Source organism: Castor canadensis, chromosome 12, assembly GCF_047511655.1.
Source record: "Castor canadensis chromosome 12, mCasCan1.hap1v2, whole genome shotgun sequence".
In the NCBI taxonomy this organism is placed as follows: domain Eukaryota; kingdom Metazoa; phylum Chordata; class Mammalia; order Rodentia; family Castoridae; genus Castor; species Castor canadensis.
In genome coordinates this window covers 82,814,844-82,839,384 of record NC_133397.1, presented here as the reverse complement: position 1 = coordinate 82,839,384, position 24,541 = coordinate 82,814,844, and the positions used below count along the sequence as shown (strand labels likewise).

The following is a 24,541-nucleotide window of genomic DNA, read 5'->3' as shown; positions in this document are numbered from 1 at the left end:
TTATTATGTATATGTAAATATTCCAACAGCTGAAAAATTCCAAATCAGAAACACTTCTGGTCCTGAGCAGTTTGGTGGTACTAGAGTTTGAATTTGGGATCTCATACTTACTAGGCGGGCGCTCTACTGCTTGAGCCATACCTCCATCTCCCCCGCCACACACACACACACTTTCTTTTTGCTGTTCATTTTTGAGATAGCATCTTGCTTTTTTGCCCAGGCTGTCCTGGTCTGTGATCCTATTTTATGTTTCCTGCTGTAGCTGGGATGACAGGCACACATCATCACACCCAGTTTTCTCAAGCATTTTAGATAAGGGATATTCGACCTATAATGACAATTCTTTGGGAATGAAGCTTTGAGTTCTGCACCAGTACTGGGAATCTGGGCTGTTATTTTTCAAGGTTACTGCTGGGTAGGGGAGCAGAGTAAGGGGCCAGAACAGGTTAAAATATGATGTTTTTCTTACCGAGACTCAGCCATTAATCTGGAGTCAATACTTCTTGGGTTGCTGCAGAGTAGGGTTAATTCCCAAAGGATTTCATTTGTTTGACTAGTTTTAAGTGAAGGGGTCAACTTTCAGACATCCTTATTGTGCCATTTTCTCTGTCATCCCCATATTATTTCTTGTTAAGCAGGCAATTTACTTGATTAGAATCAAGCTCCAAATTCTAGGTATTTGCCAAACTCTCAGTTCCACTCTAGCCTGAGATGGATTCACAGACTCTGTCCCATACACGTACAGTTCAGAAGCCAGTAACTTGGGTTTAGACACAGAATTTGGTGTTTACTGTCTGGCTCTATTTCAGTTCATTTGGGGTTGCTATAACAAAAATACCAGACTGGGGCTTTCATTTCTTACAGCTCTGGAGGGCTGGGAAGATCAAGATCAAGGTGCCAGCAGATTGTTTGGTGACGGCTCACTTTCAATTCACGGGTAGCTGTTGTCTCGCTGTCTCATGTGGCAGGAGAGAAAGTTTGAGGAGTCTCTAACGGGCACTAATCACATTCACGAGGGCTCAGTACTTACTTTAATCACCTTCCCAAAGCTCCACCTCCTGATACCATCGTCTTTGGGGTTAGGAATTCAACGTATGACTCTTGGAGGATGCTTGCATTCAGTCCACAGCACTCTTTAGGAATTCTTTTACTTTACAGCCATTGTGCTTCCTCTGATCTGTTTTCCAGTTCTTCAAATCAGCAAAATAGCAAGCTTTGTGTCTGTGTTTGCTCCCCCTACTCGGCACAAACTGGACCTGCTATCTAAGTAAAAGCCCTAACAGTGGCAAACTCACCCAGTGCAGTTTCCTTCCTCTAAGAACCGAGTTCCCTCAAACAGACTCCTGAGTTTTGTCTCATTCCATTACCTATTATCTTCAGGTAGTTGCTAATTTTGCCTAGAGTTGTCATCTGGGGAAAGGAGTGATGTCCCCACTCTCCATTAGCAGAACCTGGAATCTGCAATTGCATTTTACAAGAATAAATTTAAAAACAAGCTCAATCTCCTCCTTATAATTGTGTGTGTGTGTGTGTGTGTCACTGGGGCTTGAGCTGAAGGCCTCAGGCACGCTGGGCAGTGCTCTACCACTTAAGCCATGTCCCCAGCACTCAATATAACTCCTAAATGCGGATACATTAATGGCCAAACTTTTTTTTTTTTTCTAAAAAAGGAAGATAAAATCTAAGGAATATTGTACTTTGGGTAAAGTAGAGGACACTACCTCAAGGAAATCTCCATCTACCAAATTAAAATCAGAATCAGGGTTGGTGGAGTGGCTGAAGTGTAGAGCACCTACTTAGCAAGCGTGAGTCACTGAGTTTAAACCCTAGTACCCACCTACCCCCCAAAACAGCAGCAACAGAGAACCAGAATCATGACCACTTATGTAAAGTCAAGAATTTAGAGGCTAAAAGAGACAATGAAGTCATATGAAATGATGCAAGAAGTTACCGAAGCATGTGAAGTGTACGTCATGTCGATGTGCACTTAATCTTGTGGATGTTTGAAAACACTGTGTGTACACATACGTGCCTGGGGACTGAACACAGGGCCACATGCACACTAGGCATATGCTCTGCCACAGGGCCATACTTCTCTAGTGCATAGTTGAGGTTTTTTTCTTTCACATCCAAATTTTAATAGCATTCAGTAAGTAAAAGTACACTTAGAATCTTTTTTTTTTTGGGACAGTTCTGAGGTTTGAACTTGGGCCTTACGCTTGCTAGGCAGGCCCACTACTGTTTGGTCGTTCCTTTAGTTCCATTTATGACATTTTTAAAAGGCAAAAATCATGGACAAAAAATGTTGAGATTAGAACTCTTCAGAGACATTACTTTGACACCACCTGCTGGATGCTTTTTGAAAAATTTCTTGTACATAAACTTGGTTTCTTAGTCTATAAAATGACTGAGGAAATAGTATCAAAATTATTCACATCTAAATTCAGCACTAGGCTACCCTGTTACTAGGAATTTGGCTGTAAACTGACTTATCACTTAAGAGGAATTTGCCCTGGGAAACTTCCTTTTAACACAAGTAAATCAATCTTTAGAATGCCTTTGAATTTCATGTGGAGCCTGTTTCAGCTGAGTCTCCCTCCATCACGCTGAATCAGTAATTTCACAATTTGTTATGCATTTTCTTTATCACTACTGAGGGCAAGCATTTTTCCAAGTTATTTGGTTGTTTTGCTTTTGCTTTTTGAGAAGGCGTCACTATTTAGGTCAGGCTGGCTTTGAACTTGTGATTCTTCTGTCTCAGCCTCCAAAGTATGGGGATTACAGGTATGGACCAACACACCCAACCCCACTTTTCTAAGTTTAATTAGCTGTACCTCCTCTTTGAAGACTTTCACATGTCCTATCATCTTCTGGAGTCTATTTCCTGCAGATTTGCAAAGAATTGCACTAATTAATATTATCAAGAATCAGTCATCCAAAATTTCAGAAAGCATTTTATTACAAGACCAAATATTAAGGCACAAAATATATCAAAATTTCAAACAAAAAATCCTTCAAATTGTTATGTCTGATGTTCAAAGAAGCGTCTTCCAAATTATACAATAATTTAACCCTTTTAAATAAAAATATAACTTTTTAACCCCTAAACTTTCTCCCCAAATAAGTTATTTTCCTAGTCCTAAACTGGTTTATTAATGTACTGCTTATTCCTATATTATAATGTACACCTCCTTAAAAACCTACATACATTTCATATGTTTAGAACTTTAACAATATGTTAAACTTCTTTCTTATTGATATAAGGCGTAGTGTTTTGTATTGCTCATTGCATGCTGCTGATCAAACACAGATGCAAGTACCAGGACGGGAGACATGAATCTCACACAGTGTCTCTCAACTGCAGTCATGGACAGCCAGGGCAACAGACTCAAATGACTCTTTCAAAAAGAGGATACAAAAATTAATTTTGTATGAACATTTTTATACTTTCACTCGACATTATAGTAGTGCAAACATAATGTACTATAATACAGAGGAGAAAGGTGAACACTCCACAGGATATGGAAGATTTAAAAATCATTTTCTTTACACGAACAGTATGGACAGCCTATTATCTCTCAGGCTTAAAATAGTCACCTCTTTTTATTTATTGAAATGAACTAAATGGACTAACCCTATAAAGCAGTTATTTAAACACTAAAATATTAATTTAATTCAAATCATAAAAATTTCCTCTTAAGCGAACTTCATACATCATTTAAGTCTAACATGAGTTGTAGAACAAGAACTCTTGAACATATGCTCAGAAACACATAAAACTAGACCGTGTCTTCAGACTCCTTCATTAATAGGTAGATCCATCCTGATGGCACCCTAAATGTAAGCTGATCTGAACACCTGGAAGGTCCAGGTAACAGTCTGGAGACTCTGTGTAGTCTAGAGAGGAGCTGTGCAGCAGGCTTGGGTGGAAACCCTCCCTACTGTCTTCAGCTGGGAACTACAGCGATGGTGCCAGGTTGCCCCTGAAAGGGCTAAGCAGGCCCTTCTAGAAATACTTGATTCAGATCAAACATCAACAGATGATACAATTATCAATGAAAGTGACAGATACCACACATGCCCTTGTTTCAGAGGAAGTTATACAGGAAACTCTGCTTTCTTTGGATGGAGAAGAATGTTTCCATTTTAGCCCATAGGTATGCTACATATGCTTCTTTCTAGCTGTAGGAAGAAGTGTTTTATCAACACTACTGAGGTTATGTCAGAGGCAGTTTCGTTTATTATACTGACCATCAACTCCCCACTTGGACTCTACTATTTAGAGTAGAGCCTAATAGTAGAGACTCTACTATTTAGAGTGGGTGTGCAGCACCCACTGGCTGCAAGCCCAGGATTCTCCATTTCAAAATTCAACTAGGAGAAAAGTGGAAGGAATGAACCAATTCAGGTTATAACACGATATATATGGAAATGTCATAATGAAACTCCCTGTATAGATATCTTAAACAAACAAAAATGTCTTTTTTGAAAAACAGAGGACAGGAAGGTAAAACAGGTCCTATTTGGGGTTTGGGGTCAGTGGGAAGGGGGAGGATATAAGGAAAGGGTGTAAGACGGAGAATATGGTAGAAATATGTACTCATGTGTGAAAATGGAAAAATGAGATCTGTTGAACCTATTTTAAGAATGGGAGAAGGAGGGATAAAGGACAGTGACAGAGGGGGTGAATTTAACTAAGATATATTGTAAGCACTTTTGTGAATGTCACAATGCACCCCCCCAGCACAACAACAATATAATAAAAAAATTAAAATATATAAAAACAAAATTCAACTAGAACTGTGTCTCAAACTATGGGGTAGGGTATTAGATAAAAACATCAAGCCAGGCTTGGTGGCACACATCTGTAATCCCAGCACTAGGGAGGCAAAGGCAGAAGGATCATGAGTTTGAGGCCAGTCTGAGCTACATAGCGAGATTCAGTGTCAAAAAAAAAATAAAATGAAACAAGAAAAACAAACAAAAGAACCCAGGGCTGTGGTCACCTCCAGTCCTGAAACAACAGGTTAAAAGATTATGTCAAAACCAGAGTAGACAAACAAGCTAGGAAAGTAGCAGGTGAGAGCCCGCCACTGTGGCAGGACGTAAAGCAAGGAATGGAACCCCTGACTGTTACATTAGACATTCTCCCAGTAAGAAAGTCCAAAAGCATCTTGAGAACCATGCCTTTCTCTGTGGTGTTTACTAACACTGTTCACTTTCCAAATGTTCACTGGTGAAAACACAGCTGCAGGAATCTTTCAAAAAGACATTACCACTAGAAACAACTCTTCTTTACTAACCCATATAGAACAAGTAAACAAGAAATATTCCAGACATGGTGGCTCATGCCTGTAATCCCAGCTACTTGGGAGGCAGAAACATGGGGGGATTGTAGTTTAAGGCCAGCCTTGGCAAAAAGTTAGCAAGACCCCATCTTGCACTTGTGATTCCAGCTATAAGGAAGGACTTAGGTAGAAGGATCACAGTATGAGGCCAGCCCCAACAAAAAGTGAGAGCCTACCTGAAAAATACCTAAAGCAAAAAGGGTTGGAGGTGTGGCTTAAGTAGAGCATTTGCCTAGCAGCACAAGGCCCTGAGTTCAAAACCCCAGTACTAACCACCACCAAAAAAATCAGAAAGTAGGCTTTTGAAAGAAAAAGAAAAAATTTTGTTTTGCGACTTCACAGTGAAAACAATTAGGTTATATTTTAAGTGTTCACTTGATTAGGATTTTCATGCTTTCTCCAAATTCTCTGAAGTCATTCTCAATTCACAAGGTTAGAACTCATTTAGAGAAAAGACATACAAGATTCTCTTTCACTGCCATTCTAAACATCTGCTAGCCCTGTATCTTTGGTCATGAAAGCAAAACATTCACATTTTCATCATACTACATTCGACTGCCTTATAAATTTAGAACATTCTGTATTTTTAAAAACAATATTAAGACAATTCCAAATCACATATTATACTCATCATAACAAAATAAGATGTAAAACATGGCTGAAGGTTAATAAACTGGTTACAAGTTAACTGTAATATCCTTTGCAGTTAAATACACGTTTTATTATGGAAGGAAAATGCAAAGGTTATATGAATGATACAGTTCTAGTTCCCACCAGGTTACCCAGGAATGGGTCTCCCAGTTTGCTTGGGTAGGAGAGTGCTTTCGGAGAGCCATGTGGCCAGGAATCCACAACCTGCCCCAACAGATTGAGCAGCAGCATGTGCACACAAGGCCTGAGGGAGGGAACAATGGCAGAGCAAATCTTTGGAAGTGACCCAAGACTTCTCTCCTTGGGCACTTATATTCTCCTGAGCTCAGAGAAGACCTAACTCCATGATTTGATGCACACAGTGATATTTATAAAGAGCTCTGTGCAAACCAAAAAAAAAGAAAAAAAAAAGACGTAATGAAACATAAATATGCATAAATATGCCTATATTCCAACATTAAATTACTTTAGTACAAAAATCAAGGAAAATCATCACTACATCTAATAACTATAAATCCAGAAGATGGAGACATTGATACACTATGCTTCAGAAGAATCACACTACCTCAAAGGTGAGTGAAAAAGGAGTGTTTATATCATTTTTTTAAATCTGAAATTCTTGTATTTTCTAGAGAATCCAAATCCACATGCTTGCCTATCAAATGCCTGTCAACCAGCAGGCAGTTACGCGTATGTCCTTACCATAATACCTTTGTCAGATTACTTCCCACGTCAGGCAATTTAGTGGCAATGAAGCTGACATTTAAAAGTTGCAAAACTCTACCACCAGCTGAGCTCTTCCTTTTAATGCACAGAGGTCCACGATAAGTAAGAACTGATGCTGCATCGCAACAAAGCCTTTCCAGTCTTTTCTTTGAAAGTCTTCTACCATCAACTTGAGTTCATCTACACAGATTCCAATCACATTATCTTTTCTGAAGAGAACATTTTTTCAGCCATTTCAGATCTGGTCATAATTTCCTGAAAAGAAGGAAACAAGATATGTGTCAAAATGGTGGTGCTACTTTCAGAACCCTAACAAAATTTTCAACAAAAATTTTCTTATAAAGATCACAATTTAATCTTTTTCAATAGCAGATGTAGAAAATAAAAACCATTTAACCCACACTGTCTATTAATGTACAGTCAACTATATGTCAAGAGGTCAGAAAACTTCAACTTTCTGCTACCTAGAAATATGGCAAGTTCAGATTCTCCAGTGACAGGCTCAGCAAAACTAAAATGGACCTACCTCTCAAGTACAGTTCCTGTAGATTTCTGTCTCATCTTACTGAATTAATGAGTTTTTAAAATTGTAAATCAGTATTTATCAAGTGCTCCTTTATAAGTAATTCTATAAAGGGATTTTTACAATGTATAAATCCTGAATTCTGTAGCAGTTTTCTCAAACCTTCCCACTCTTGTGGTCAAATCAATGCACTGATGCAAAACCCCTTTCCCTTAGTGTTTACAAACACAGCTCCAGCTCCTCTCATATTCCACAGTCACCACACACATGACTACCCACCTCCCACTAACTGCTCTCCACTCTTCCGTTGTATCAACTAGTGTTCCATGTATTTATTCTTTTTTAGATTTCCTGCCTTGGGCCACCCTTCAATGTCCACTTGACACATAATATTTTCTCCCCAAAGCTTTCTTAAATCCACATCCTATGTCCAAATTTCCTGCTTAGTAAATGAAAATGGGGAGGGAGGATGACCCTTTATTTACTGCCCCAATAAAATATCTATGAGTATCAGAGTCTAATTTAAATAAACTGCCATCTTAAAATATTCTAAACTGTTGTCCTACATACAAGATCTTAGAAAGTCACAATAAAAATCTCAACAAATAATCCTTCTACACTAACAAGCATTTATCTTACTTACGTTTGAAATGAGTACTTTACTCACAAATTCTTTTCACTGTACCACAAATGCATAGCATCCTTTCATCTGCTCAACTGATGATCACTTTACAAGGCAACTTTCAGAATTTCTTTCTGAAATACATTTCTACTTTGTGAAAATCAAAGTACCATCTCTAAGGAAATAAGCAAAAATATGCTTTACCTCATCTGAATCTACTAACACTGGAAGAGCTCTAAAAGAAAACAAAAGTGACAGTATTTTAAAATCAACAGCAGTGAATATACAAAGATTGCATGTAGGAATATCCTATGGCCCACTCATTCTCACTGCAGGATGTACACAGCTGAGAGAAGGGAACGTTGAGGCTCTTACTAATAGATGTGGAGAATTTTCAAGGCCACACTGTTCTCAACAGCCCAAAACAACTCAAATGAGTAAATTTTGGTATATTTGTATAACTAAAGTCTATACACCTATAAAATGGATAAACTGTTGAGGGATAAAGTTTTTTAAATGGGGAGATGTGGCTCAAGCAGTAGAGTATCTTCTTTGTAAGCATGAAGTCCTAAGTTCAAATCTAAGTCCCATGATAATTTTTTTTAAAAAAACAGAATCTACAGCTGTAAATGTGTCAGCAGGACCTTTAATACAGTGGGCTTCTAATTTGGGAGGGAAACAAGTGGGGGTTTTAGGATATTAGCAACATTCTACTTTTTGATCTGATTAAATGAATGTACTCATTAGAAAAATTTATTGAGTAAAAGAGTTAGGATGTGTGCCATCTTCTAGAACATGTGTTCCTTTAAAAAAAAAAGCTCAGAGTTAATTAAAATATTTCAATAACCTTACTTTCAAAATGGAAACAAGAATAGTTGAAGTTCAGTAATCCTAGAGCCTAATGTTAGAGGAACATCAAAGATTAAAATATACAAATGAATAATTCCAGACAAATGAGATCCAACTACACATTTATTTTTAATCTCTTCCTATTTTTTTTACTCTGAATAATGAGATAAATATCTGCCATTTAATTAGAAAATGCAGGTTTGAGTGCCTACATCTATGGTGCTTTCCATGAGAACTTAGGAGGGATGAGTAAACACACGGGAGATGGGATTTGTAGACTCAAGCATTTGCTTAAGCTCCATGTCATTATTATCACCACCTGAATGTCTACGAGAGAGGCACACGATGTGCCTCTGTTCAAGAAAGATAATATGGATAAATAGTAAAGACACACATACAAAAGTTTTCAGTAAGCTTAACCTAGTCCCAGTGGGCAACAGAGCTTTGAGGAGAGCCTGAAGGAAAAGTATGTGCCAAAGTTTTAACATGAAATTTATGAAGGACATTGAAAGGTGAAGACTATCAAAACTATCCTTTAAAAAGGAAGACAAAATAAATATATTTTCATATTAGTAAAACTGAGAGGATTTGTTGTTAGCAAACTTATACTATAATAATTTATACAAGAAATACTAAAGAAAGACCTGATAAAAGTATAATATTGCATTATGCGTTTCAGTTCCTATCTTGCATACAACTGATATGCATGAATTTGAGATAGCACAATTTAATACCAGTCCCTCAACCAGGACAGTTCAAATTTCAGTGACTGAAAAGCACAGGAAGGTAACTCTGCAGAGCCACTGAAAGGGGCAGCATAAAAAGGTGGACAGTAACAAATATTGGCAATGAAATGGAGAAAGTGGAACCCTCACTTATTATTGACAGGAATGTAAAATAGTGCAGCTGCTTTGGAAAACAGCTTAGTATTTCCTCGAAATGTTAAAAAATAGAGTTATCACATGATCCAGCAATTCCATTTCTAGGCAGTCAAGAGAAAGGAAAAAAAATGTATATACATGCATGCACACACACACCCACATCCCTCTAAAATCATATTCATAATGATTAAATCTAAAGATAAAATCTTGAAGCTAGCAAAAGTAAAACCACCACATAAAACCAAACCTACAAAACCTATAGAGGAACAAAGAAATAAAGCAGCCAGGCACTGGTGGCACACACCTCTAATCCTAGCTACTTGGGAGGCAAAGCTCAGGAGGATCTTAGTTGGAGGCCAGCCTGAGCAAATAGTGTGCAAAACCCTACCTACTCAACACAAAAAAGGGCAGTGGAGTGGCTCAAGTGGTAGAGCACCTGCCTAGTAAGCGCAAGGCTGAGCTCAAAATCTAGAACCACCAAGAGGAAAGAAGGAGTTGGGCTTCTTTCCAAAACTGGAAAAAAAAACTGTCAACCAAGATTTCTATACCCAGTGAAAATGCCTTTCAAAAAAAAAGTGAAACAAAGACTCTTTCAGACAAATAAAAATTTGGTAGACTCATTTTCAGTATACCTGCAGAAGAAGAAAAATGAAGGAAATTCCTCAAGCAAAAGGAATGTCATACTAGATAGAAACTTCTAAGTAGAAGCCAGATGGAAGCAGGAAGTGTGAAGATGTTACCATTCTGTCTATCTTTACTGCAGAAACAGCTATCTGAAATTCTTGTTTTGAATAGGACACAGACAGAGAAGAACATGAACAACTCAAAGTTTCCAGAGGTGATTCTTGTGAACTCTATGATCTTCCAGCAGTTTCCATGCAATATATGGCATTGTATTTGTATGTGTTTTTTAAAGTTTCACATTTGAACCTTTCCCTCATAGAAAATTAAAACAAAATAAATAATCCTGATAATTGCAGAGCAGGTAACTGTAGAGTAGAGCTAGAATTTGTGACAGACCATGAGTATTAAAATCACTGGTGTATAGTGAAAAGGGAAGAGAAAGACTAACCCAGGGTTTTGTTTTCTTGTGGCCCTGTAAGATGTAAATTAGCCATTCACTGGTGATGTGGGCCTATAGAAACACAGGGTCTGTGAGGCTTGAAAAACACACAGCAAAGTATGAGAACTATCCCTTGAAACTATGGCCTAAAGTTTATATTTAAAAGAGGACATTTACACGTCTGTGAATGAAGAGGGAATGTTTTCTTCCACCCACTTCAAATCTTCATCCTGTAGAAAGAAATATTTATATTTAGCGTTTGCTTAATATCACCTGAAAACAGAATTTTTAGAAGAATGCAAAACTTAAGTATTTCAATTCAAATGCATGACATTCAGTTGCTACCTAAGTCCAAGGAAGTTGGAATATATGACACACAGAAATATACCAGTGTTTTTAAAGCCAGATAAAAAATAAATTTCAGATTTTTGTTATTTCTTGGCATTAGCTAAGTGCATAGGTGTTATTGTTTTTGTTCTGAGAAACCATAGTAAAAACACACAGTTAATATGTAAGATAGAAAATAGCAAGAACATTAATTTATGTTCATTTTTTGTTTCTCTACACTTGTTATGCCTCCTACTTCAAACTTTTGTTCAAACTTTTGTTTGTTTTTGGCGGTACTGGGGTTTAAACTTAGGGCCTAGTGTTGCTAAGCAAATGCTCTGCCACTTAAACCATGCCTCCAACCCTTTTTGCTTATTTTATTTATCTATTTTTTTAAAAGTAGAGTCTTGCACTTTTGCCCAGGACCAGCCTTAGACTGCTATCCTCCTACCTACACCTCCCCAGTAGCTTGGATAACAGATGTGCACTATCACACGTGGCTTGTTTGTTGATAGGCTGGCCTCGAACTATAATCCTCCCTATCTCTGCCTCCTGAGTAGCTGGGATTACAGATGTGAGCCGCCGCACCTGGCTTTTTCAAGTTCATATATGATCAATTTACAATTTTTCAACAGAAAGGGATGATGGGACAAACATTCCAATTTCTGCAAAGTCTTACTTGTTTGTGTATTACTATAAGAGACAAGAAAAGAAAAGCAGGTCAACTGGGTTATCTATATATTTTTTTTTTAACAGAAACTTGCTTATAGTTATTCAAGAAAAATAAAAGGTATACTGGATATTTTGGTTTCTAGTGTAAAACAAATCAAAATTTTTCTTTACTGTTTATCTGGCTATATGGATGCTCTACTTGTAGTACTAATTGTACTTTGCTTATCTAGAGAGACACAGCAACCGAGCTGGGTATTCATCGGAACCCCTTTCTCTGAGTGGGTTCCAGATAAAAACAAGTCAATGAGAGATGAGGCCTCTGACCAAGAGCTGACTTACAAGTGTAGTTTTTTTGACTTTTAAAAAGTCAAAAATTATTCCCTTGACATGTTTGCAAATATTCAGCTTTAACATAAACTGAGATGTATCACTAAAGTAAGAGGGAAATAGCTAATAAATTGAAAATTGTTACACAGCTTGAGTATCCCTTATCCAAACTGCTTAGGACAAGAAGTGTTTTAGATTTCAGATGTTTTCAGATTTTGGAATATCTGCATATATATATCATATATAATGATGTGATAGTTTTGGGATGAGACCCAAGTCTAAACACAAAATCATTTATGTTTCATACACTTTATACGCACAGCCTGAAGGTAATCTTATATAGCATCTCTAAGCATGTTGTGCACAGAACAGCTTTGTGCTGTGGAATTGTCTACTTATGGTATCATATTGGTGTTTAAGAAGCTCCAAATCTCTATTTTTAAATTAGGGATGCTCAACCTGCAGCTCTGACAGCAGGAAACTGAAGCTGCAATCTTTTTTTTTTTTTTTCAAGTTTAGTTAAATTACCTTGAAACTACTCATAGAATACAGAACTACAGAAATTATTACCAAGAATTATCTGTCCTATCAGAACCTATACACATATAGGTTCAGAACCTATAAATTTTTGCATAGTATTATCCTTGGCATGCATAAATACAAGGCACAGCGTATAAAAACTGTATGATAGACATTTCCAGTTTGCTTTAGTTTCACAGTCATCACTTTTATACCCAAATAATATGCATAAAATATTTAAAAACTTGTATCTGACCTGTGTATCACCTTTTCTTCAGTTTTCTACAATTTTGGTAATTAAATAGTTAACACATAAAGTTCTTTTCCCAACAGGTAACTAACATTATTTGAAATGGCTTAAAAAATCACTTTAAACTCTGGAAAGTTAACACAACCTTTTACTATAACAAAGCTTCTTAATTCTTGGTGCATATATGAACCACCTATGGAATCTTGTTAGAAAGTGTATTTGGGGATAGGCTCCGGTGACTCAGGCTTCTAATCCTTGCTATTCAGGAGGCAAAGATTATTAGGTCAACCTGAGCAAAAAGTTTGTGAGACCTCATCTCAATCCAACAGCTAGGCTCAGTGGCTGACACCTGGCATTCCACTCCAAGGGAGGCTGAGATGAAGAGGATCAAAGCTGTAGGCCAGCCTGAGCAAAAAAAGTTCATAAGACCTTATCTCAATAAAAAAAGCTGGGTATGGTGGTGTGTACCTGTCATCCCAGAGACTACAGGAAGCATAAACAGGAGGATTGTGGTCCAGGCTGGCCGGGAGAAAAAGTGAGACCTGCTATCAAAATTAACCAGGGCACAAAGGGCTAGAGGTGAGGCTCGAGCAGTAGCGAGCCTGCCTACAAAGTGCGGAGCTCTAAATTCAAACCCCGATACCGCCACAAAAAAAAAAAGAAGAAAAGCAAGCAAGCAGATTTAGCTTTAGTGGGTCTCGGGTAGGCCTGAGATTCTACACCTCTAACAACTTCCAGGTGATGCTTGTGCTGCTGGCCCAAGGACAGCACTTGAGAGATGAAAATCTATAACAGTAATATTTTAATTATGGAACTGAACTAGTATTGTTACATGGCAACAGTCATTTTATACTAAAAACTCAGGAAAAAAACTTAGTAAAAACTTTAGTTCTGACAACTGATTATTATGATACTCATATAGACTTCTATTTAAAACACTGTACTTACAAAATTATCAGAAGTAGATTTAGCTGTTCCATTGGAAACCATTTTTGAGGCTCTTAATTTTATTCCTTCCGCTACAATGAGAAACATTATAAAATTACAAAACAATTTCCTTTATAATTTCACATTTAATAACCCATTAAGGAAAACTGTTCTTTTTTCTAAAGGAGAATTGATAATGGTGACTTTGGCCAGGGTGCTGGCTTCAATATGCCTTTTGGAAATACAGAAAAGGGGAATTAAAGAAGTTATTATTTTTAAATTTATATATAACTATACCTATACAAGAGGTACAGTGGTATTTCAATACTTGTACGCAATGTGTTATGATCAAGTGAAGTAATGAGCATATGTGTCACCTCAAACATTTTCCACTCCTTTGCGCTGGGAACATCCTCTCTCCTAGTTATTTTGAAATACATAAAAAATTGTTAACTATAGTCACCCTACTGTGCTATAGAACACTAGCTACTTTCCTGTAATTTTGTACCTGTTAACCAACTTTGTCTATTTCCTCTCCGAGCCTTGGTAACCACTCTTCTACTCTACGTCTATCAGATCAACATTGTCAGCTACCACATGAGCATGCCTGACTTATTTCCCTTAAAACCATGTCCTCCAGGCTCAGATTTTGACAGGTGTTTGTCAGAACAACCAAGATTTACCATATCATATTCAAGAATAAAACACGTATTTGGGGCTGAGGGTGTAGCTCAATGGAAGAGCATCTGCCTGGCATGTACAGAGCCCTGGGTTCCATCCCCATCACAGCAACACATACCTAACCCTCCCCACCTTTTCTTTACTTTCTTGATGTATAAATGGCGTACAAATTGTTGGAATGTGCTTATGGTATTAATAAGATAGGGAAGAAAAAGTACGAAGGCTTTGTACATGAGTATGAATTTTAGTAGCGCAGAGGTCAAGAGCTTAGGTCCTGAAACTGGACCAACTCATTTGGAATTCTAGCTCTTTCCACATAATCACGGGCAAAGGTTATGAAGATATTTTCCTATTTTCTTCTAGAAGAGTAATAGTTTACAATTAGTCTGTGATGCAGCCTGAATTAAATATTGTGAGTGTCTGTTAGGAATCCAGGTGAATTTTCTCCATGTTTGAACTGTTGTTTAAGCACCATCTTTTGAAAACATTAGTCCTTCCTCAGATAAACTTGGTGCCTTTGCCAAAAATCAACCAACTACACAATATGTGGATTTATTTTTGGACTCTACTTTGCTACGGTTGTATATTTCTCTATCTGGATGTCAGTATCACACTGTCTTTACTGTGAATGAAATCACTATCTTGTATCTTAAAATCAGTGTATGTCCATAACTGTAGTTTATTGAGATTTAAGTCACATATCATAAAATGAACCCTCTAGAAGTATATGATTCAGGAGATTTTAGGATATTCAGAGTTGTGCTATCTTCACCACTACCTAATTTCAGATTTTCATTATCCCAAAAAGACACTCTGTACCCATTAGCAGTCAGTCCTTCCTCTAACTCTCAACAATTCCTAATCTAGAGAAACCTGTTTCTCTAGATTTTTCTATTCTAGACCAATCATATCAGAGGAATCACATAACATGTAGTCTTTTGTGAAGATTTCTTTCATTTATCATAACATTTTCAAGATTCCACACTGTAACTAAAGAATGTTTTTTAATCTCTTCTAAATCTTTTGCTTTTCTATATACATTTTAGAGTCAGTTTACCCATTTTAGCAGTACTGAGGTTTGCACTCAGGGCTTTGTGCTTGCAGGGCAGGTGTTCTATTGCTTCAGCCACACCTCCAGTTCTTTTATTTGGTTATATTGGAGATAGAGTCTCACTTTTTACCCAGTCAGGTCTGGACCTCAACCCTATGTTAAGCTTCCCATCATACCTGGAATGACAAGTGTGCACCACCACACCCATCTCTGTTGAGATGGGGTCTTATAAACTTTTTGCCCAGGCTAGCCTAGAACCATGATCCTCCTGCTCTCAGCTTTTTGTTTGGGATGACAGGTGTGTGTCACCATTGTGTCCAGTTATTGGTTGAGACTGAGTCTTGAAAACTATTTGCCCAGGTTGGCCTCAAACTGTGATCCTCCCAATCTCTGCCTCCCAAGTAGCTAGAATTACAGGTTTGAGCCACTGGTGCCCAACTTTTGTGTATGTGTATGCATGTGATATATGTGTATATATACACATGTGTGTGTCAGCTATAATTTTTGGGGGGGTCAGCAATAATTAGAATTGTACTGAATCTACTTATCAGTTTGGGGAACTGACAGTTTAAACAACACTAACTACTATTCTAATTCATAGATGTGTTACGTCTCTTCATTTACTAACCCTAAAATTTCTTTCTACATTGTTTTGTAGTCTTCACTGCAGAGATCTTGTACACTTTTCATTAAACTTACTCTTAGATATTTTATTTTTGAAGGTATTACAGATATTTTAAATTTCATTTTCCCATTGTTTTCAGTTAGTACATAGAAAAATAACTGTTTTCTACATATTGAACACACATCTTATGATTTTGTTATAGTCACTTTCTAGTTCTACTACACTTTTCTTTTGTAGATGCCTTAGGATTTTTCTCTTCCTTTCTATACTGTGTATCTTTACATTCTTTGAGATTTTTTTTGCGTCTGAGTGCTGGGACTTCTCAGATGGTGCACAAAGTGGTGAGTTGATACTCATGTACTTTGTCCCTAATCTTTGGTGGAAAGCATTCACTATTTCACCATTAAGTATGATTTTACCTGTACAGTTTTTTCAAAACATTGTATAATTTCCTGAGTTGTTTTCCTTTCAAAATATGCATCTACTGAGATACTCATGTCATTTTTCTTTCTTCTTTAATATGATGAACCACCCTGAGTTTGATTTTCAAAAATCAAACTATTTCAAAAATAGTTGCAAATGTTGAGTACTGTTAAAACAACTGCAAATGTTTCAAGCTGTAAAAACAGGCTTGCAATCCTGGGATAAAGTCCTCTTGGACTGCCTTTCCATATTTTACTAGGGTTTCATTTACTAATATTTTTTAAAGAATTTTTTTTCTACTCATTAATGGCATTTGTATTTTTTTCCTTTTTAATGTCTTAGATCTGGGCATTTAAGTGGTGCTGATTTATAAAATAAGGTGGGAAGTATGTGAACCTCCCTTATGTTTTAGAGTTTGTTACAGAAAGATTAACTATTGACTGAAGCTGCTTGGACCTGGCACTCTATGGGAAGATTTTAAATTAGAATCTTATAAATAGATTCAGGACTATTCAGACGTAGTGGCACAGGGTTAGAATTGAGACTAAGGCGGGTTTTTGTTGTTGTGAGACAAAGTCTAGCTATGTAGCCCACACTGTACTCTAACTTGTGATCCCTCCTGCCTCAGCTTCCTGAGTGTTGGGACAGAGTAGGTTTTTTTCATTTATATCTTTTTCAAGGAATTTGTCTACTTCATCCAAATTGCTCAATTTATTACCATACAGCTGTTCATGATATTACCTTATATGCTCCTTTTTTACTGCAGTAATGACCTATTAGTTCCAACATTGGAAATCTTTCTATACTTGCACTTATTATTTTTATTTCTGGTTTAGATTATTTAGCAGCACACTCATTTTTACTAATGCTTTCAAAGAACCTGCCCTTGGCATTGATGATTTTCTCTAATTTTCCATTTTCTACTTCATTGATGCAGGCACTTAGCTTCGTAATTACCTTTTTTTAAATTCATTATTCTGGGTTTAACTTCTCTTTTTCTAGTTCTTCAGGTGGATATGCAGATTAATGATTTTACATGCTTCTTTTTTTCCTTGGGATTATAGGCATTTATTCATTTATTTATTGGTGATACTAGGGTTGGAATTCAGGGCCTTATTGAGTCATGCCTCCAACCTTTTTTGCTTTAATTATTTTTCAGATAGGGTCTTACTTTTTTACCTGAGCCATCCTGAACCACAATTCTCCAAAGCCAGAATTACAGTGCATACCACCACACCTGGGTTTTTTGTTGAGATCGGGTCTTGCCAACTTTTTTGCCTAGGCTGTGCTCAAACCAGGATCCTCCTGATTTCTGCCTCCCTGGTGGCTGGAATTACAGGCGTTAGTCACTGTGCCTGGCCCTAGGCTTCTAAAGCTGTAAATATTCCCAAGCACTGTTCTAGCCTCGAAAGATGTGACATGCTGCATTTTTATCATTTAGTATGAAATATTTTCTAATATGCCTTATAATTAATTTCTTTAATCCATGAATTACTTAGTATACTACTAGCTTCCAAATGTTTGATTATTTTGTAGATGTTTACTGCTATTAGTGTCTAATATAATTCCACTGTAATCACAGTACATGCAAATATTCTGTGTGACTGCAATCTTTTAAAAAATTTTAAAGACTTTATGGCCACATATATGGCTCAATGTTAATTAAGTTTGATAGCTTTGTTCAACTCATATATCATCACTGATATGTCTACTTGCGTTATTAATAACTGAAAAAGGAATGGTAAAATAGTGAACTATGACTGCGAATTTGTTTGTGGGATTTCAAATCATATGAAATAAAATTTGAAAGAACTTTATTAGGTATGCACACATTATGGCATCTTGGTAAATCTACCCTATTATCTCTGCCTGCTCTTTAGACTAATGGCTGCAGTTTTATCATGGGGGAGTCCCACTTTGTGCTGCTGATTTCAAACACCAGCTAAGATTCTGAAGACTGTATGCATTTTGGAGTTTCCTCCATTGTGGCTCTCTCTCTTCTGGATATCACCCCTCAGTTTCCAGGCATTCTTATAGCCCAACTTCTACCCTGAAACTCTTTACATTAGTAAGTTTGCACCTATCTTCTTGAGCTTCATCCATGGCACCATTACATCGACTATGTGTGCATTTAGGATAGAAACCCTAGCTGTGGAACTTATGGAGGGTGTGGTTCCCTTTTTTTAGGAGTCAAATAGCTGCCAGTTTCTGCCTATATTTTTTGTTGCTCTCCCATGCCTCCAAACAGCTATTTTTCCCAATAGCTTGTATGGAATTTATATTAGCTATCAATAGGAAGTCTTGTTTAAGAAAATTCATTCTACCATCACTGGAAGCTAGATCCTTAAGGCACTGAATTTTAATGTCTTACTGTGAAGAAGCTTTTCAGATTTTCTTTCTTAATAGGAGGGTCAGAAAAATATGAAAAAACTAGTTACAGCTGGGAGTAAATAAGAGGTATAAAAAGTGGAGATGCAGAGACACACTGATTATGCTACAATTTTTGCTGACTGGGTGCACTATAACATTTTTATGGTATTTTAGACAACTGAGAGTACCAAAACAAATTATGAAAAAGAATAAAACTAAAAAGAGAAACCAAAGTAAGAGGAAGGCAAAATGGAACAGGAAATATTGCCCTCAACATCTAATTTACATACTAATTTTGCCTTAACAAATGCTTACTTAGAATATTATGGTAAAATTAACAAAATGATTAAATGTGATGTAAAAATTAACAGAAAGAATAAAAATGAGAATACTACTAAAACTGTTCATTAGAAATGCTTTAGGCATTACCAAGATATTATAGGTGTGTATACGTCTCAAAAAGCAAGAATTTCTGTCTCACTCACAGAAATTTAGTCATCATCACTAGGAAGATGAGCATACTCTGGGCACTAGGTATCACATATCCTGAACCATTCTTGTGCAAAACCTCCTATCTGCTTCAACACTTTAAGAGCAAAACAGTAACAAAAGCTCAAACACGTTAACAACCTCAAAAATTTAATCACTCATTTTGCTTTTTGTTAGTATCTACCTTAAAGGTTCCTATAAAAATATTTTATAGGAAAAATTTTAAATGAGTGGCCTTGTATCAGAGGTAAAGGTTTAATATTTCTGCTACAATATGTACAGTGGTCACTTAAAACAGAAAACATATCATACTCACTTAAATTTTCAGATGTTACCATGAATTCTTCAACTTCATCATCAGAGTCATCTATTAAGGGCATGAAGGCATATCTATATTAAAAAACAAGGAGTAGTTTCACTATTGTGTTTAAACCATTTCAATTTTCAGTTTATATCTAAAACCGTCATCATATATAAAAAAATCTACATTTTAAGTTTCTTATACATGAAAATAATAAAAACTTATTTTACCTTCAGGTTAGCTAGAATTCTTGTGAAGGAACTATGAAAACGTAGCTTTCAAATCTTGTTGGTAAAAGCCAAAGTGGGTACAATCTTTCTAGGAAGCAATTCTGTAATATGTATCCTTCAAAGAAGAGAACTTTCTGCTGAAATTCTTTCTCAGAGCAGGTTTGCCTCCTTCCCCACCACATTTTAGTTTTCCCCTCATGATAGAGAAGGTGCTAATATGATAGGTGAAAATAATATCCACTGACAGAGCCACTTCTAGTGATAAGATCACATATACTTCTCTAGAAAATACTGCTGCTGGAGTGTCAATGGAGACAAGCTTTCTAGGAAGGTCTTTTGGCACTACGTATTAAAGTAAGGGTGCCTGTGCTTTACATTACACTAAAAAAAGCTTGCCCAGGCAGATGTTGGACAGCATTCAGAAGACACTGTTGACAACAGCAAAAATCCAGACACAAAGTGTTTAATAATTGGAGACTGCTTACATAAGCTGCCACACTCATGTTATGGACTACCACACAGCCTTTAAAAACACTGTGGGTATCAATGTATGAAATCAAGAGACATGTTTTCAACAGGAAGGTTGAGACAGTATATATATGCATTGCTATTTTTGAAATATGCTTGGTACATACTTTTTCACTTTTTCCTAGAAGGGTACGCAAAAACTTAACAGCAATTCTTTGATGGAAGAAGGTGAGGCAAGGGAAGGTAGGGCTTCCCATAAGCAGACTAAAGTACAACTTTCTGAACTTGGCATTCAAGTGTGATACCACTTTGGTCACACCATTTTTTTTTCAGCTCTATCTTTCCCCAATGAGTAACAACAGGTAGAGCATCCATAATTCAAAAATCTAAAACTAAGCATCATGTCAGAACTCAAAAAGTTTCAGATTTTAGAGCACTTCACATTTCAGATTAGTAAAGTCTATGTAAATATTACAAAATTGGGGGGGGGATCCACAATTGGGGGCAGGGGGGGATGTGGCCCAAATAAAGTATATGCATGTAAGTAAATGTAAAAATGATAAAATAAAATTAAAAAAAAAAGAAAAAAAATCCAAAATCTGAAACACTTCTAAACCAAGCATTTTAAATAAAGGATACTCAACCTGTGACATTAATAAAACTGCTTATGTCACTGACTTCCAAGTATACCATGATACGTTTTTTCACTACCCTTAAAATATACATTCTTTCCCAGCTCAACCTTTCACTGTCTACTCTGTCTCAAAGATATAAATGCCACCTCTTTATAGTCTTCCTCACCCTTCTTCCCCTAGACTTTTATTCACCTCTTATTTCACTGTCTTGCATTTGTTATGTTTCTTTCCATTTGTGTATTTGACTATATATACTGCTTAAAAGCAAAGACTTCTTACCAACAGTTTCTATACATGTTTTTCTTTTTCTGGTGGGGGTGTGGGGAGGACAGGAGGACGGGAAGGTTACTGGGGTTTGAACTCAGGGCCTCATGCTTACTAGGGAAGTGCTCTACCACTTGAGCAACATCTCCAGCCCTTTTTGCTTTAGTTTTTATTTTGAGGTAGGGTCTTGCTTTTGCCCAGGGTCAGGCTAGGACTGCAATTCTCCTACCTATACCTCTTGATAGCTAGGAACACACAGATGTGTACCACCATATCTGTTTATTTGTTGAGACAGGGTCTCCCTATCTCGCTAACTTTTTGATGGAACTGGCCTTGAACAGTGATTCTCCCAATCCCCACCTCCCTAGTACCTGGGATTACAGTATGAGCCACTGTACCCCACCCCTTATGCATGTGTCTTCTGACATTATAGAAGATGCCCAACAAATGCCTGCCAACTTAAATTTCCTTATGTTAATTAAGTACCTCTGATTATTTGCTGATGGTCTCCACAAAAACATTATTACAATAAGAATTAGTGAAAAAAGGAAGCTCCAAAATGCATCATCAACCCAGAGTTCCATCCAATCCTAAAATAAGGATAATTCAAGCATGAAAAGTTAATTTTCTGATAAACATGCAGGTTTCCCATTCAAACAGTATATAATGACAAGTACTAACACCTCTCCAACCAATAAATCTTCCCAATAAATAGGTACCCATTTCTTTTTCAAAGAAACCTATATTGTTCAAGATATTTTTAAAGAACTGTTTAAAGTTATAAACATTCCTTTCCATAAAATTTTAGGGTTGGTAGAAAGATTTAGAAAACAAAAAAATCTAAAACATATACTTAGAATTTCAAGTAGAAAATGCTAAAGTAAAAGGACAAGAGGAAACAACTCCAGAAGGCTCAACTTCTTTCTCATTAAATTGTCCCTAAAGCAGCAGCAGTTCAGGACTTTCAGGCAGTCCTTTGTAATTTTGCTGTAGAACCAGAGACTAGCTCCAAATTCATGAAACCCCCAAAAGAGAGTTTTACAGTCTGAGTCTGAGAAATGTACCTTCTCCCAACTAAAGAACTCATGTGGAATAGCTCTCCAAGGTCCACACTGAGTATACTATCATGGAAACATGTCAGACTTAAGGTGTTTAGTTCCATTTAGATACAAAACAGGGCAGGAGGTATATAGCTCAAGGGCAGAGTATATGCTTAGAATGTGCAAGGGCCTGGGTTCCATCTCTGGTAGCAAAAGGTAAAAGAAAAAAAGGGGGAGGGAGCATAAAACCACCCACTCTCATAGTATGCAGGAAGAAAAAGCTCTTCTGTTTCTTTCTTTATTTTTGCACACTGGAGATCAAATGCAAGGTTCTTGTGCATGTTAGGCAGATGCTCTGTTACTGAACTTTATCCCACCCCTTTCATATTACTTTAAACTACATGAGAAGAGAATTCTTTTCTAAAATACATAAGAAGGAACTGAGAAAAAAGCATGATAGGAAAGGGAGACTTAGGAGGAGTCTTTTCAGATTCATTTAAAAAAGGTCAAAGTTTTGATAACTATACAAGATAGCTCAAAGTAAAAGGAAAATCTCCACTAAAATTACCTCTATTTACAAGCAAACTAAATTCTTCAAAATTCCACAAAATAAAATAGCTTAAATAAAAGTAGCAACTGTTTAAATAGGATTTTACTTACTGATTGGCATTTTGCAATTCTAAATGTCTTAGTTGTCCACACCATGAACACTATAGAAGCTGAAATACACATACAATGTTACCTTTGAAAGAACAATATTAAAATAATTTATTATAATAAAAAAGTAAATCGCTTACCCAGCACAGCAAAGATGAGAGTATTTGTAAAGTGTCTATATAATGAAAATTTTACTGTGTTCTTCCTTAGCCTTAGAGTCTTCATAGTTTGTGCCAAACTTATAAAAATGTAGAAAGAGTTAAGGAAAAACATGTTAAATAGCAACAAGTTTAAAACATAGTGAGTTTTCTACACTTCCAATTAGTATTGCTATAGTTCCTACAATTTGAATCTAATAAAAACACAGAAAATGTCACGTTAGGCAATATTGTATAATCATGACATTCACATTACACAGATCCTGTTTTAAAATTTATCATTGTCTGAAGTAAGTGAACAAACTTCAAGAAAAAAAAAAATGTAAGCAAGATCTATGATGCATTCCTTCAAAGCCAAGCTCCTGTAACACAGGACAGAGTAGCACACACACTAAAAGCTGAGTTCTTTTTAGGTCAGACACTCCACAGATTGAGTTACAACATGCCATTTGGCTTGTACTTTTCTGATACTTTCTTATTTTTTCTAGGCTATTCTTGTGTTATTTTCTAAATGACCATAATTAAATCACCTATCAATTCCATTTTATAAATTAAAAGACTGAAATATGTCAAATAAAACAAATTTGAACTTAAGTAAGGGTAATGGGTAGGAGCACTGCAAAAGGACTATAGGAATACAGAACTATTAACAACTTCAAGAGTCTCAAAAACCAGGCATAAAAGGGCTTTTCTTTTATGGAAAGGAATAGGTGAGGCTAGAAAGAAGCGGGAACAGGGAGAAGATGGTATAACTGGGCACACTGACTGAGTCTTTCCTTGTGGTCTGAGGGTACACAGGAGGGCCCCTTAAGGAAAGTTGTGTGCTGGCTCAGGCTGATGGCAAGTCAAAGTTCAGGGCCTTGGGGAAGAAGCAGGTTTAATGTTTGGTGGAGTCAGTGTTTGTCCAGATTGGCCACAGTTCAGCTAATCATTCATGGATCCAAAGAAAGGAAATTTAGAGGGTCTGGGACTGGCTAGTCATAAATAAACCAGGGGCATTCCAGATATGAGCTAAGTCCTATAGGGAAGGGGGCTGCTTTGTAGTAGTCAGTTCCCAGAACATAAATGTGGAAAGAAAGGGGTCACCTTGGCTGTTTTCCAGGAGCATGGGGCTCCACTAAAGGTCAACACTGTCAAGATGAAGAAGCATAAAAAAGAGATTTTTTTCACTGGTTCCTCAGCTTAGCAGTGAAGCAGGATTCAACCTGATCTCTGTTCTCACATAGGAGGTCCCTACTTTGGAGCAGACAGGAAGGCTTTATGAACAACATGCTGACAGTAACAGAGCTGAGCAAAAAATGAAGTGGCAAGTTTCTTATTTAGCTCCATTTCAAATTGTAAATACTTCACTAATCAAAAACTTCATTTTTGTACTAAAACTACTTTATCAAAACTGCTTTCCAATCTTTCTAAAAGATCAATTTCTAAAGTATATAACCCAACCAATTAGGGCCACTGTCAAAA

The 24,541-nt window shown here is 36.7% G+C and overlaps 1 protein-coding gene across 3 annotated transcripts in view; it reads right to left on the bottom strand.

Annotated features, from left to right (window-relative positions):
• Positions 1-2,941: 2,941 nt before the first annotated feature.
• The window catches only part of Tmem87b (transmembrane protein 87B), a 60,565-nt gene continuing 38,965 nt past the window's right edge, over positions 2,942-24,541 (bottom strand). Inside the window, exons 12-19 of one of the 3 annotated variants that reach the window (XR_012439817.1) lie at positions 23,060-23,169; positions 22,923-22,981; positions 21,709-21,812; positions 19,641-19,714; positions 13,707-13,777; positions 10,841-10,893; positions 7,892-8,045; positions 2,942-6,980 (exon numbers count right to left, since the gene is read on the bottom strand). Coding sequence is in view for 2 of the 3 variants with exons in the window: in XM_074050259.1 (XP_073906360.1) it covers positions 6,921-6,980; positions 8,075-8,105; positions 10,841-10,893; positions 13,707-13,777; positions 19,641-19,714; positions 21,709-21,812; positions 22,923-22,981; positions 23,060-23,169 (562 nt within the window). In the remaining variant the exon portion in view is untranslated. Of the gene's footprint in view, positions 6,981-7,891; positions 8,046-8,074; positions 8,106-10,840; positions 10,894-13,706; positions 13,778-19,640; positions 19,715-21,708; positions 21,813-22,922; positions 22,982-23,059; positions 23,170-24,541 lie in introns of all 3 variants that reach the window. The other 2 variants (XM_074050260.1, XM_074050259.1) reach the window with 2 other exon arrangements.